Source organism: Ammospiza nelsoni, chromosome 8 (genome assembly GCF_027579445.1).
Source record: "Ammospiza nelsoni isolate bAmmNel1 chromosome 8, bAmmNel1.pri, whole genome shotgun sequence".
NCBI lineage: Eukaryota > Metazoa > Chordata > Aves > Passeriformes > Passerellidae > Ammospiza > Ammospiza nelsoni.
Window position 1 is genome coordinate 1,378,710 of NC_080640.1, and position 13,514 is coordinate 1,392,223.

The window sequence follows — 13,514 nt, forward strand, 5'->3', positions numbered from 1 at the left end:
AAAGCCCCCCCAGACCCCCCGAGCCTGGGGGGACCCGGCCCCGCTGCGCCCCCGGCCCTGCGCCGCGCGCCCTCTGTCGGGCAGCGCCCGAACTGCACCGCCTGGCCCTGAATGTCCCTGTCCCTGTCCCCCTGTCCATCCCTCCCTGTCCATGTCCCTGTCCTTGTCCTTGTTCCTGTCGCTGTCCTTAGCCCTGTCCCTGTTCCTAGTCCTGTCCTTGTCCTTGTTCCTGTCCCTCCCCCTATCCCCGTTCCTGTCCATGTCCACGTCTCTGAATGTCCCTGTGCCCTCCCTATCCCTGTCCGTGCCTTTAGCCATGTCCCTGTCTGTCCCTGTCCTTGTCCCCCTATCCATCCCTCCCTGTCCCTGTCCTTAGCCCTGTCCCTGTTCCTGTCCCTGTCCTTATCCTTGTTCCTGACTGTCCCTGTCCTTGTCCCCCTGTCCATCCCTCCCTGTCCCCCTCCACCTGTCCCTCTCCATCCCTGACTGACACTGTCCAAGCCCCTTTCCCTGTCCATCCCTTCTTGTCCCTGTCCTGTCCCGCGTGCCTGTTCCTGCCCATCCCTGCCTTACCCATCCCCTCCTTTCCCTGTCCCCGTCCCCGTCCCTGTCCCCGTCCCTGTCCCCGTCCCCATCCCCGTCCCTGTCCCTGTCCCCGTCCCTGTCCCCTGTCCATCCCTGACTGTCCCTGCCCACCCCATCCACCTCCACTTGTCCTGTCCATCTCTGACTGATCCTGTCCCTTTTTCTGTCTGTCCCTTCTTGTCCCTGTCCTGTCCCTGCCCCGTCCAGCCCTGTTCTGTCCCCCCGTGCCTGTCCCTGCCCATCCCCTCCTTGCCCCATCCCTGCCCACCCTGAATCCCCGACCCAGAACAGGATTTCTCTCCCAAAATTGGCTGTTTCCCTGGGAAAGGCATCACCTGCCCCAATCCCAGCACTCCCCATCCCCACGAAAACAAAGTCACATCCCTGAAAAAGCCCAAACACCTGAAAATAAAAACCCATTGAGGGATGCAAATGTGGGAAAGGTTAAAGTTGACATTTGCTGCTGCCTGCTTTCGGTGGCAGCATGCATTAGGGATATAAAGAAATAATAAAATACACCCAAACTGTACATATTATAAGGCCGTATTTTTATCTCGGGGTTCTGGTGACACGTACAAACCACTTGAGCTTTGCTTCTGTGCTTTATATCGCCACGAGAAACCCTTGATAAAAATACAGCTTTATATTGTACAGTGGGGTATAGTTTATTTTCCCCATATATCACACCCTGTGTTTTATTTATAAACAGACCCAAAGACACTTGCACATGCAAAGCAGTTTTTTTATTGAAGTAATTCCGAGGTATCAATAATCCTGGATTAACTAAAGCACTGCCACACAATAATTTTTGGGGGGCAGCAATGGCCTTTCTAAAGAGACATCCATGAAAATATGATAAAACACATAAAAAAATCAGTATTTCCATCTTACAATTTACGATTCCCATACTGGAAATTTCAGCTTCTTGTGGCTCGTACTCGCAGAGAACCCTGCTAAAACCACCTCAAAATTTAACTTTAATGTCCCTTGAATCCTTCCAACGGAGAGGCTACGGGAAATAAAGCTTTGGAAAACAGAGACACATGGAAATCTGAAGGAAAACTCGAATGATAAAGGAATGTGCTGCTGATAAGGAAGCAACTATGATGAGCTTTTCAGTATTTTGCCAAATTTGGCTAATCAGGCTGCTTATCCAAAACATATAATTTGTCAGCAGAATCTCTTTGCCTGCTCTACGCAAAAAAAAATAATTATTCCCATCTTCCAGTCCAAAATGAAAATGCAGGAGCAAGGAATTCAACAGCTGCCTGCTTCTGCACGGATCTCACTGTGCTCCTGTAACTCCTGCTCAGGTAAAAAACCATTTTATGCCCCAAAGTGGGGAGGGGGAGCTGGGCAGGGACCCTGTGCCAGGCTGGGCCACTCGCCGTGAGCCAGACACTTCCTCAGGGGGAAGCCTCCACCTCACACTGGCCACGTCCCTCCCACTCCCTTATCCCTGCTTTAATGGACATTAAAAATAGAACAAAACAGGGCTGGAAATGGGAACAAAATCCATGCACAACAGGCCCGGATCGCTGTAGTCATTCTGCTGTAAAATGTAAAAACAAGAAAGGGCAGCCGAGCTGCCTCCCCCAGGACGCATCCCGCTTTTTTAATATAGTGGTGCCACCACACATTTCACTTTGGATGTTGCATTATATTTATGTGTCACTCAAATATTTACCATTTTCCTGAATTCTGCTGGGTGCTGTGAGAGAGAGAGGGCTCGTTTCAGGCCGAGGAGCCGTGGCCGTGTGCCGGGGCTGGTTAGCAGCCCCCTCCCTGCGCCAGCTTCTCCTTCTGCAGCCTCTCGTGGCACAGCAGCCACTCCTTCATCAGCTGGCCCCCGCCGTAGCCGCCGCTGTCCCCGCTGCTGCGGATCACCCTGTGGCACGGGATGATGATGGGGATCTGCAAAACACCCCAAAAACCCCAAAAGGAGCAAAGGGTGAGGCCGAGGGGAGCCAGGAAAAACGGGACGCGTCGCTCAGTGATTATGGGGACGATTGTGGGGATGATTATGGGGATCTGCCACAGGCTGGGCTCCATGGGCTTGGTGCTCTCCAGCCTGAATGATGCTGTGATTCCATGAGAGTGGAAATCCAGCACTGTAAAAGCCAACAGCTGTGTGGCACTGGGCTGGCAGGGACATGGAGCTCCCACATCAGAGCACAAACAGAGTCCTTCAGCACCCCTGGAGGCCACCCCAGTTCTCAGGAAAAAACAGCCATGGACAGGAATTTTAATACATAAAAAGTGATGCAAAGTCTTTAAAAGGATAAACCTGAGATATCAAATCCCATATATAAAATGTTCCCTGCAGCACCAGGTCCTGCTGCCCCGCGCCAGCTGAGCCCTCCGTGCCCAGGGTGGGGAACGAAGCCTCACAGACCCAAAATGCACACGGAGAACTCTTTAAATTGAACACTGGGATGGAATTGTTCCCTGGCAGGGTGGGCAGCCCTGGCACAGGTGCCCAGAGCAGCTGTGGCTGCCCCTGGATCCCTGGCAGTGCCCAAGGCCAGGCTGGACACTGGGGCTGGAGCACCTGGGACAGTGGGAGGTGTCCCTGCCATGGCTGGGGTGGGATGGGATGAATTTTAAGGTCCATTCCCACTCAACCCACTCTGGAATACCAAGATCATCCCAGGACTAGAAGATTTCTGGGAAAAACCAGATTATTGAGAAGAGATCCCAGTGCCTGAGCTCCCCAGCAGATCCTCTCTGGGCTGCAGCACCTCCATGTGCACCCTGGAGAAATTCTCTGGAAGACCAAGGCACTATTTATTATTTAGCAGCCAGTCAATCCAAAATGGGCTGTGAATTTTTAAAACCTCCAAAAGGAGAAGTTTGATTCCAACCTAACCAATTTTAAGAATTCTTTTTTTTTTTCCCTCTCTGCCTTCTACTCCCTATCATTTATAACCACACGACACAGATTCTGCAAAATCAATGCCAGAAGTTACATAATGGACTGATAATGCAGAGGAGAACATAAATGTGTTTTTTTTTTTTTTATTTTTTATTACAGGTGATTATCATAGCTGAAGTACACACCATAAAAACTGCCATCCATCATCTCTAATCACGGGTGTGTTTTGGTAACTGCATAGTAATGGCATTTCAACGGTGGGGCTGGGACAGCATCACTCACCCACAAGGGCAGTTCTCACAAATCTGGGGATCTCCAGTCAAAAATTGTAATTTATTTCTGTGTAGACACGCAGACAAATTGCACACTTTACCCTCACTTATTTTAATCCCATTTAATCACACAGTTCAAGCACTGTGGTGTATTTGAGCCTGGGATACACAAACCCCAAAGTAGCTGAACAGGCCAGACCATAAATTGAGAGGGATTTTTTTGGGGGTGTTCTTTCAGTTTACTTAACTAATTTCAATGTCTGAAATATAAAATCTTAATCTCAGCCCACATTAAATGAGAATACACACAGGTGCTAATTGTTGATCAGTGTTTAAATAAAAAACTGCTTCCAATATCTGCTTTATTTGGATGTGGCAATGCCACAAGTGATTAATCCATCTGTGACAGCTCCAGTGAGTACCAATAAAAGCTTTGCTCCATGCCAAGCCATCCCACTGCAGGTTTATGACTTCTTCAAAGAAATTGGGATTTTTTTTGCAAGTGTTTTTCTGGTTTGGGGTTTCTCTGCCTTTACACTCCCCGCAGTTACTGCAGGAGGCTTGGCTTGAGTGACAAAGCCATAATAATACACTGTAAAACATCTCTGAGGTTCATTTGCAATTCTTTAAAAACACACACAGTAAAGCAGCAGAGTTTTGTGGCAAGGCTATAAATCTTGGTGGAGAAAAAGCAAAAAAAAGGACTTTATTTTCAGATGTGGGGTCTTGGATGATCCCTGGGTGGGAGCAGGACCTGCCCACAGCACAGGGAAGTGGGGCTGAGCTGTGACCACCCAGCACACAGAGGGGGTATGAAATTAATGCCACTTTTTCCATGGCCAAAACAAAGAATTCCACGCTGAGATTGTCCCAACACAAGCACCCGTCTGTCACCCTGCACAGCTCTGGATGTAGGAGTGGTGCAAAGACCATACCAGCGCTGTAATTTAAAAATATTGAATATTGCTTCAGTTTGGCTTAATTGTGGTGACAACGTTCAGCCTACTAAAATAATTAAACCTGCTAAAATTTATTAGGGCCCTAAGGACATTTTAGAGGGAGAACTACCCTAGTCTGGAGCTTTAATGCCTCAGCTACATTTAATGTAATTTTTATCAATAACCAAGCAGCTCATAATATTATAGCACCGCTGAAATCTTCATGCTGCGAAATCTAATTCCTCTCCCCCACGAATCCATCACATGCACAGCCCCTACCTCAAACGCTACAAAACTTCCAAACCCAGAGATTTGTCTCCAACAAAAAAATAATATGAAGGAGCCCTCGGATCGATGCCGGAGTCCCTCTGATTCGGGCACCAGCTGAATATTTTCTCCAACTTCGCTTTTGTTCTTCTGGGTAGAGGCCCACAAGGGAAAGAGCTTGTTTTCACTTGCAGCCTCATCAATACCTAAATCCTGGTGAACAAGTGACACTGAGAAGCTGTAATCAATAGCTCCCTGTGCGTTTTTTCTTCTGGTCAAATGGTTCAGCACTACTGACAGCCCTGACACTCGGAACATGATGCTAAATCTTTATCAACAGCCATCTGGGTGAGTGGCAGAACAAGGCTGGGCCGGTCATTAGCGCTCCTGGCGATCTGTGAATAAACCAACTCCTCCAGAACGGGTTTGTTTAGGGAAAAAAGGTGGGGGAAAAGCTCCCTGCCCACAGGATGGATCACTCTGAGCTGCTTTTAGGGAATTTTGGTGCTCTGGATGTTCCCAGCGCTCAGTTTGAGAGGAGGGGAAGGTCCCACGGTGTGGCTGGAGAGCTGCTGATGTGCCTGGCTCAGCCAGGACAAAATGGAAACAGCGGAGGGATCACACTGAGACACACTCAGCAAAAAACAGACCCGTGGCTTGCTCATGTCACAGAACGCCAGACTGGCTCGGGCTGGCAGGGATCTTAAAGATCACCCAGTTCCACCCCCTGCTTTTTCTCCACCTCTTCTCCAGCAGAAACAAATCCCATGGTGTGACCCAGCGTGGGTCTCAGGTTATCGCTGGCCACCAAAGGAAGCAAAGGTTTTGGGAATGGAGATAGTAGGGAAAGGCTCAACCCCAGAGGGTGCTGGCACTGCCCAGGGAATGGGCACAGCCCCGAGGCTGCCAGAGCTCCAGGAGCATTGGGACATCACTGCCAGGGATGCTCAGGTGGGATTTGGGGTGTCTGTGCAGGGACAGGGGATGGACTGGATGATCCTGTGGGTCCCTTCCAGCCCAGGACGTCCCCTGGTTCAGTGGCTGAACACACAGGTTCTTTGATGTGTCCATGGTGTTTCAGATCCACCCACCACAATTTTCTCACCAACGCACAACTGCTCCCTCAGTGTTCCAAACATTTTGGTTGAGTGTCCATGCTGTAGCTCAATGTTACATCCATGATTCAGCATGGATTGGTGCAATATCCTCGATTTAGGACAGACTGGTACCAGGATCAGGCTGTGCCCCTGGCTGGGGTGAGCCCAAGGACCAGCACAGCTGCAGAGGGCACAAACCCAGTGCAGACAGCTCTGAGTGCTGTGATCAGACCTCTGAGGATGTCTTATTTAAGGCACACAACACTCATTTAGGATGGCCTTGGACTAATCATCCCAACGTTCTCCATTTCCCATGAGCTTCTGTGATTTCTTTTTGATCCTCCTCTACCAGTCTAATGAGATTTTTAATTGAACTTTATGGGTTCCCTTCGAGGAGCACAGACCTCGCAATCAGTGTGAACCACAGCAAACTCTGGGAAGCCTCTCCTGAGAAAGGTGAGCCATCCCCACCCTGTCCTGGCCAGGAACTGAGGCAGCTGCTGCTGCTGCTGGCACCTCTTCCACCTCCTTGCGAGGCTGAGGGTCAGCCCAGGAATTGTGTGGAGCATCCCAGCTGCAAGGGGAAACCTGTGGAATGCACTCTACCCAAATTAAAGGCCAAGCTTTGATTCATAGCAGGGAGAAATGTGCTGGTGTCTGGTGGAGGAAGGTGACTTTGTGATTTCACCCAAGTGTTTGAGGGACAATGTGATGCCAGCTCAGGGTTATTTCAAAGGGCCCTTTTTCCTGGTAGTGCCACCCTCACTCAATCAGGGTTATCACAAATCCATCCTCCACCACACCAGGTTGCTCCAAGCCCCATCCAAGCCTTGAGCACTTCCAGGAATGAGTGTGGGGTTTGAATGAGGGTTCAGACCCTGGGTAGCTCTTGAGCAATTTCTGACCTCTCATGTTTTATCCCACTGGTCCTCTCAGTATTTTCTTTAATCAGATTTCTACGAGGCTGCAAGGTGGAGTTGCAAATTGGGTCAGAAAATCCGTTTTCGCAAGAGCTGACGGCTTTATACACAGAAATAACAAAGGTGAGGGTTTTTTTTTGCAGTGCCACATTTTATCTTTATCTCTCACCTCATGCATAAAATCCCTGTGTACTGCACACAGCCAGCCTGCACACGATGGCTCACAGGCGAAGGACCAGGAGACATTTCTGGGGGAAATATCAGGAGCACTGAGCAGTTGCTCACACTCAGGTGCAAAAGGATGATGTGTGTGTGTGTGTGTTTGCATGTGGAATAGGGATGGAATTTCAGATTACCTCCAGGAGATGAGCAGTGGCAAAATTGTGGTTTGCGATGGGCAGGACTCTCATTACAGCACTGATTTTTTTTTTTTTTTTAATCATCAGCTTTCTATGATGAAATATTGAGGTGGTATTATATTAATACAGCTCTTTTTCCCTACAGCTATACATTATTATCTATAACCACAGCTTAAAAATTTTCTGCTGGGGACAGAAACTACTGCAGCCACGGTATGGGCTGGGAAATGGCAATAATAACTAGGACCCCATTTAAAAAAAAATTGAAGGAGCTTTGCTGTATATTTTCAGAACTATTTTCATCCTTCCTCACAGGGGAAAAAGCAGGAATTTTCACACCACAACCTGCTGTTACTGCTACTTTGGATGCTGCTGCTCCACTGCAGCCTGAGGGCAAAGCTGGGTACATTTCTAGGCGATGGCAATTACATCTCCTTTTGCACAACACTGGATTGTTATTCTTTGAGAACTGTTTCCTGCAGGTTTGCATTGGATTGCCTTATCTTAATGTACACCAGATTATATTGGAAAGCATTCCATCATATTAAAATAGTTTGTATTGTCAAGTACAATGCAGGCTATTGACAAAACACTGCTCATAGGAGCTGCTTCACAGGGACAGGTGATGGATGCTGCAAACAGGGTGGGCTCAAAGCTTAACCCCACATGCAGCTGTGTGGGTGTCCCTGGCTGGGTGCTGCCCGTGGGGAATTGTGGAGTGGGATGGGCTCTGAGGCCCCTTCCAACCCAAATTGTTCTGGGGTTCTGTGGCTGTGTGGGTTTAGGGACTGAACTGCTCCTCAAACAGTGCAGGCACATCCAAACCCTCTGAGCCAGGGTGGGGCTGATCCATCCCATACAGCACCCACTGAGCACCACAGCAGCTGCACACACCCACCCAGGGACTCAGGGGCATAAACACACTGAAAAGCTAAACCCAGACAAAGAAAAGGAAAAACAGACACAGATCATTTAGCATAAGAACATTTTTTTTCCCAAATCCACAGGCTGAACCAGGAGTGCTGCTCCCTCCAGCTGGTTCAAATTCAGGCAACTCACCTCCAGAATCCCAGACTGGTTTGGGTTGGAAGGGACCTTAAACTGATCCCATTCCACCCCTGCCATGGGCAGGGATACCTTCCATTGTCCCAGGGTGCTCCTGGCCTTGTTTCCAGAATTGTATTTATGCCAGAGTGGATGGCTTTAACACAAGCAAAAGCACTCATACTCTGCCAACTTAAGCCCATGTGGAAGAAAAGACTTCCTCAACCTAAGAATACACTAAGAAGTTTGAGAACAACAAACTGTGCAGAGGCTGATGAGTAACAGAAGTGTTACTCCTCCCAACCCAACCCAACCCAACCCAACCCAACCCCACCCCATAAACGGTAGGGCGTAAATCACGCTAACCTGGGCTGTGCATTATTGCCGATTAACAACACCTACTGGCCTTACTCCTCACGGCAGCCCAGTTTTCGGAGCAGATGAATTTAACCCCTCAGAGCCCTCCAAAGGCAGCCTGTCCCAGCAGCTGTGCCCTGCACTCACCGGGTTGCTCCTCATGGCTGCCCCCACGGCGCGCGCTGCCCGCCCGTTGCCAGCAAGATCCGCCAGCTGCTTGTAGGAAACCGCCTCCCCAAACTTGACATCGTTCAGCAGCGTCCACAGCACCTGCCTGGTGAAGGAATCTGCAAGGCAGAGGGAGAGAGCACTGGGGGGCTGCAGAAATGGGGATGGAACAGTCAAAAAACTCAACACAAAGCCTCAATGGCAATTTCGTAATTTAAACTGCAACAGCCCCGTGCACCGTCCTGTTTTGTGCCCTGTATGACTACAGTTAAATACATGATTATTGCAGACAGTGCTTGCAGTAGCTGATCACTATAAAAAAAAGGATTTAAGGCTTTGATTTGCCTATATTTTTAATTTGCTTCGAGTACAATTATCCTGTTAGCTGGTACAATGTGGCTTTTCCCATTAAATTGGCGGAGTATAAATTAGCATAGAGTCAAATTAAAAGGGAAGGAATAAGTGGCTGTACCTCTCTGACAAAGGCCTGGCATCTCCAGCTAATTTCCAACTTCAGCTGGGACGTGCCAGGGACGCCCTAGAGCCAGCAAACTCCGAATTATCCTGGCTGACTGCATTTCATAGTGGGGACCCCCGAGCTACTGCTCAGCACTGCACACACTGCCAAGTGTAAGGACTGGCTGTGACCTTGAATGTCCTGCACATCCTTAATGATGCAGGGGGGGAAAAAAAATATATAATATATCGGCCATTATTTTAATTTTAATTTGGCAGCAAATTGCTTTAAGTGTTCCAATTGCTGGAATAATGAATAAGCAAATGCATTAGGAGAGGCTTTCTTTGGCATCTCAGGGTGTCACCCAGCCCAGGGTTGCTTCAAGGAAGGAAAAGGGATGGTCCTGTTTGGATTTGAGCTGGGCTGAACACCTCTGCCTCCTTCAAAGCACTTGGAAAAGCTCTGAGGATCTCACTCTTGGATAATTTACAGAGAGGAGTGAGCTGGTGACTGAAAAATGGGAAAAAAAGGGAGAAGAGACCCCTTCCCCCAGCTGAGAGCCTCAACCTCCTGCTCTGGCAAAGAAAGAAACTGATTAAAAACATTTTCTTTCTTTAGTTGTCAAAAAAGACATTGATTACCTTCTGTAGGAAGGTAAAGAAATGTGATTTTGTTCTTAAAGGAAACCCATACGGCGTTATGTGTGTGTTAAATAATAAAAATCACTTCTTAACTGAAGGGAATGATAATCACTTCATTGAAAAAATCTGTTTAGTCTTTATTATAACATTAAGCAAATTAAACATCAGCATAATCCAGGTGATACGAGAAAAGGGTCATCAAAGAAATTAACTTTGTTGTTCATTAATTTACATGGATTAGTAGAGGGCAAAGAGATAGCAAATCTGCTCTAGTTTTTTATGATATAATTTCAAACTGTACACCATTTGTGGCAGTAGGGTGACTTTGGGGTTAATCAGACTGATTTGTCCTTTTAATTGCTTTCTATTCAAAGAAAATTCATTAGATAATGTTCTCTTCAAAATTCATGAATCAATTTAACTGAAGAAACCACATTAACAGCTTTGGGTTCATTAGCACAAGCAGTTGTGTTACTGGCTGATTGCTACCAGGGTTTCCTTAGGCAAACAGGTTTTGTTTACTGCGATTCCTTCAGAAGGGTTTATTCCAAATCAAACTGGTCCTTATTATTTTCTTAACCTGTTTCATCCGGCAGGATTAGCTTTAACCCCCCTGCTCAGGGGTCTTGGGGAGTCACTGCCCCATGGCATCTTCTAAATGACCAGAAAATCCCTTTTTTACCCTCAGTTTTTGCAGGTTGGGGCGGGGTGGGCCTGAAACTTTTGGGAACCTGTTGGAACCAGGGAGAAAACGGAGCAGAGTGCAGCTGGACAGGGAGCAGCTGGGGGAGGATGGGGCAGCTGCAGAGCCCCAAGGGATGCCCAAATTCCCGAGGCCAGGCTGGCACAGGGACACAGATCAGATATCCCCCTGCCGGGGCCACCAGGCATTTCCCATGGGAGCAACCTCTGCTCCCACACAAAGCACTCGTGGAGGGTTCAGAAGAATGTGAAATATTTAGCGATCACGCACATCGTTTTGGAAACGTATCTGAAAACTCCGTTTCATCCTGCGGGGAGCAAAGGCATTAATTAGTGTAAGCAGCTCCAAAGAGGCAGTGCCAGATCCTGTTATTGAACTGTCTGCACGTGTGAGTGCCTGGGAGCACAACCTGCACTCATTTTAGGAGTTTAAGGGTTCAGAATATAATAATATACATAAAGCAAGATGGAGGTCTTAGGGTGGAGGCCAGTCCTTCTTCTTCACCTTCTTCTCCATGGGTTTGGGTGGTTTTGTGAAATTGGATAAAGAAGTTCACATTGCAGATCACAGGCAGTTGGTTATTAAGTTTAAAGTAAAATTAATTCAGGAGTCATTTCTTAATTTCTTAATTGGACAGTTGGTCCTTCAAAGGCCTTGTAGAGAGAGACACAGGGCTCCATTTTTAGTTTGTTATTGAAGTGCTGCAGAACTCAGGGGTTGTGAGACTGCGGCATGGATAAGAACTGGTAAACATCTAAGTCCCAACAAGAAATACCCTCTCACACATTTAATCCCAATCCTGGCAGAAGAAAAAGAAGTGAAGAATTGACATTAGTGGTGATCCTGTGTGAGGACGACACAGAAGGACTGGGACCTCAGTGAAGAACAAGGAAGATAAAACTCAGCCCCATCCCATCCCCTCCCCACTCTCACAGGGAAGGATATTTCCAGATAAATTACCCTGAACCTGTTGTTAATGCCCAGATGCTCAGAGGTCCTTTCCACCAGCCCACTGGGCCTTAATCCTCCATACAAACATGTGAAATCCATGGGGATAATGGAGAGAAAATCAATTTTACTTGAACACCAGCTGTATCATAACTTTTAACAGTGTAACTGAAGGTGGGAATTAGTCCAAAGAAGTAAAACCATAAACTTCTAACTAATAATCATGGAATTATGGAATGGTCTGGGCTGGAAGGGACCTTAAAAATCATTTTATACCACCCCCTTGCCATGGGCAGGTACACCTTCCACTAAATAATATCTATTCTATATTATTTATCTATACATATATGTTTGTATGTAATCTCTAACAAGGATTTTTGGGTTGGTGGGATCTCAGTCCCTCAGGATTCAGAGAGAAGAGCAGAGGGACCAGTGCCAGCCCCTTCCTGTCCCCTCTATACCCCACAGCCTGATTTTCCACCCTTTTTAATCTCTTTGATTAGGAGGAATTAAAGACAGACTGGTATTTCCTTCCCCTCAACCCTGATTGCTGGGAATGTTAGTTTTTGTTTGTTGGGAATGTTAGTTTTCGTTTGTCGTGTTGGTTTATTTTTGTCGTTATTTTTTCCCCCTGCCTTTCTTTTTGTTTGTTTGTTTTTCCCCCAGAGTTTTGCAAATGCAAAGAACAGTTATAAACACTTGCTCCTCCTCGGCAGCTTTTTCACAGCCTGCCTGGGGTACTGCACAGACAACTTTTCTTGTTGTTTTTTTTGCACTCATTGGTTCTCACTGTTATTACTATTAGCAAAAAAAAAAAAAAAAAAACCAAAACAAAAAAACCCAAAACATTCAAGCACAACAGTTGAAAAATACCCAAATCTGTTTGGAAAACAGCAGCTCCCACTGCAGCAGCAGTTCCCACCTGAGCCACAGAACTCAACCTGGCTCTTGGATATGGGAAGAGCAGGTTCACACTCACACTGCAGAAACAACAAATGGTGTAAACCATTAAGCCAAGCAAGAGAGTAGAATTTTAGCAATTTTGAGATTTCCTTATTATTAAAGCCATGTTAAACCTGTCACCCTACCACAGACTGACCCAGTGATACGTGAAGATATAATTTAATAATTTAATTCAAATGTTCTTCTCTTTTTATACCCCTGCATCCCTGGCAGTGCCCAAGGCAAGGTAGGGCAGGGCTTGGAGCAGCCTGGGACTGTGGAAGATGTCCCTGCAATGACAGGGGTGGCACTGGGTGGGCTTTGAAGTCCTTTCCAGCCCAAACCAGACTGTGACTCCATCAAATATCTCAAATACCAGGCACTTTTATTAAGATTTTAGGTATTGCCTGTGCATGCATGCTTGCAAAACGTGACATAATGAAACAGAAACATGACTATAATGTAGAAACTTGCTGTCTGTCTGCACCACTTCAGTGAAAAACGGACCAAAATGCTTCCTTTTAACACCTTGAACATCCAGGCTGGCTCACACTGAGTGCATTAAAACCCAATTAATGGGAGCTGTTCCCGATCCCTGCTTTAACACAGTTTTACACACGGCTCCCTTCAGATTTCTGAGGGGGTTGTGGGGCCAAATTCTATCCTTAGAAGCAAGGAACTCTCCCTGGAGCTCATCCAGCAGTATTTCTGCAGTTAAACTCCCCGCAAGTCAGGGGGTGTTTAACTCCAGCAGTAACTGATATTCTGACCCATTTTTCACACAATACCTCGAGAGCAGTTCACTAAACTTGCAGGAGCAGGTGGAATTTTAGAGCTGGTGGAAATGAGCAGTTGGAAGCTCAGCAGTGGCCCTTGGAACTCCCCAGGTTCCCACTTCCAACCTCAAACTTCCAAACCCCAAACTTCCAAACCCAAATTTC

General features: G+C 47.2%; 1 protein-coding gene across 1 annotated transcript in view; it reads right to left on the minus strand.

Annotated features, from left to right (window-relative positions):
- Nucleotides 1-1,306: 1,306 nt before the first annotated feature.
- MGMT (O-6-methylguanine-DNA methyltransferase) overlaps nt 1,307-13,514 on the minus strand; it is a 140,134-nt gene continuing 127,926 nt past the window's right edge. The window contains exons 5-6 of the mRNA XM_059477480.1: nt 8,862-9,001; nt 1,307-2,499 (exon numbers count right to left, since the gene is read on the minus strand). Of these exons, the coding sequence (XP_059333463.1) occupies nt 2,356-2,499; nt 8,862-9,001 (284 nt within the window). The 3' untranslated portion in view covers nt 1,307-2,355. The remainder of the gene's footprint in view (nt 2,500-8,861; nt 9,002-13,514) is intronic.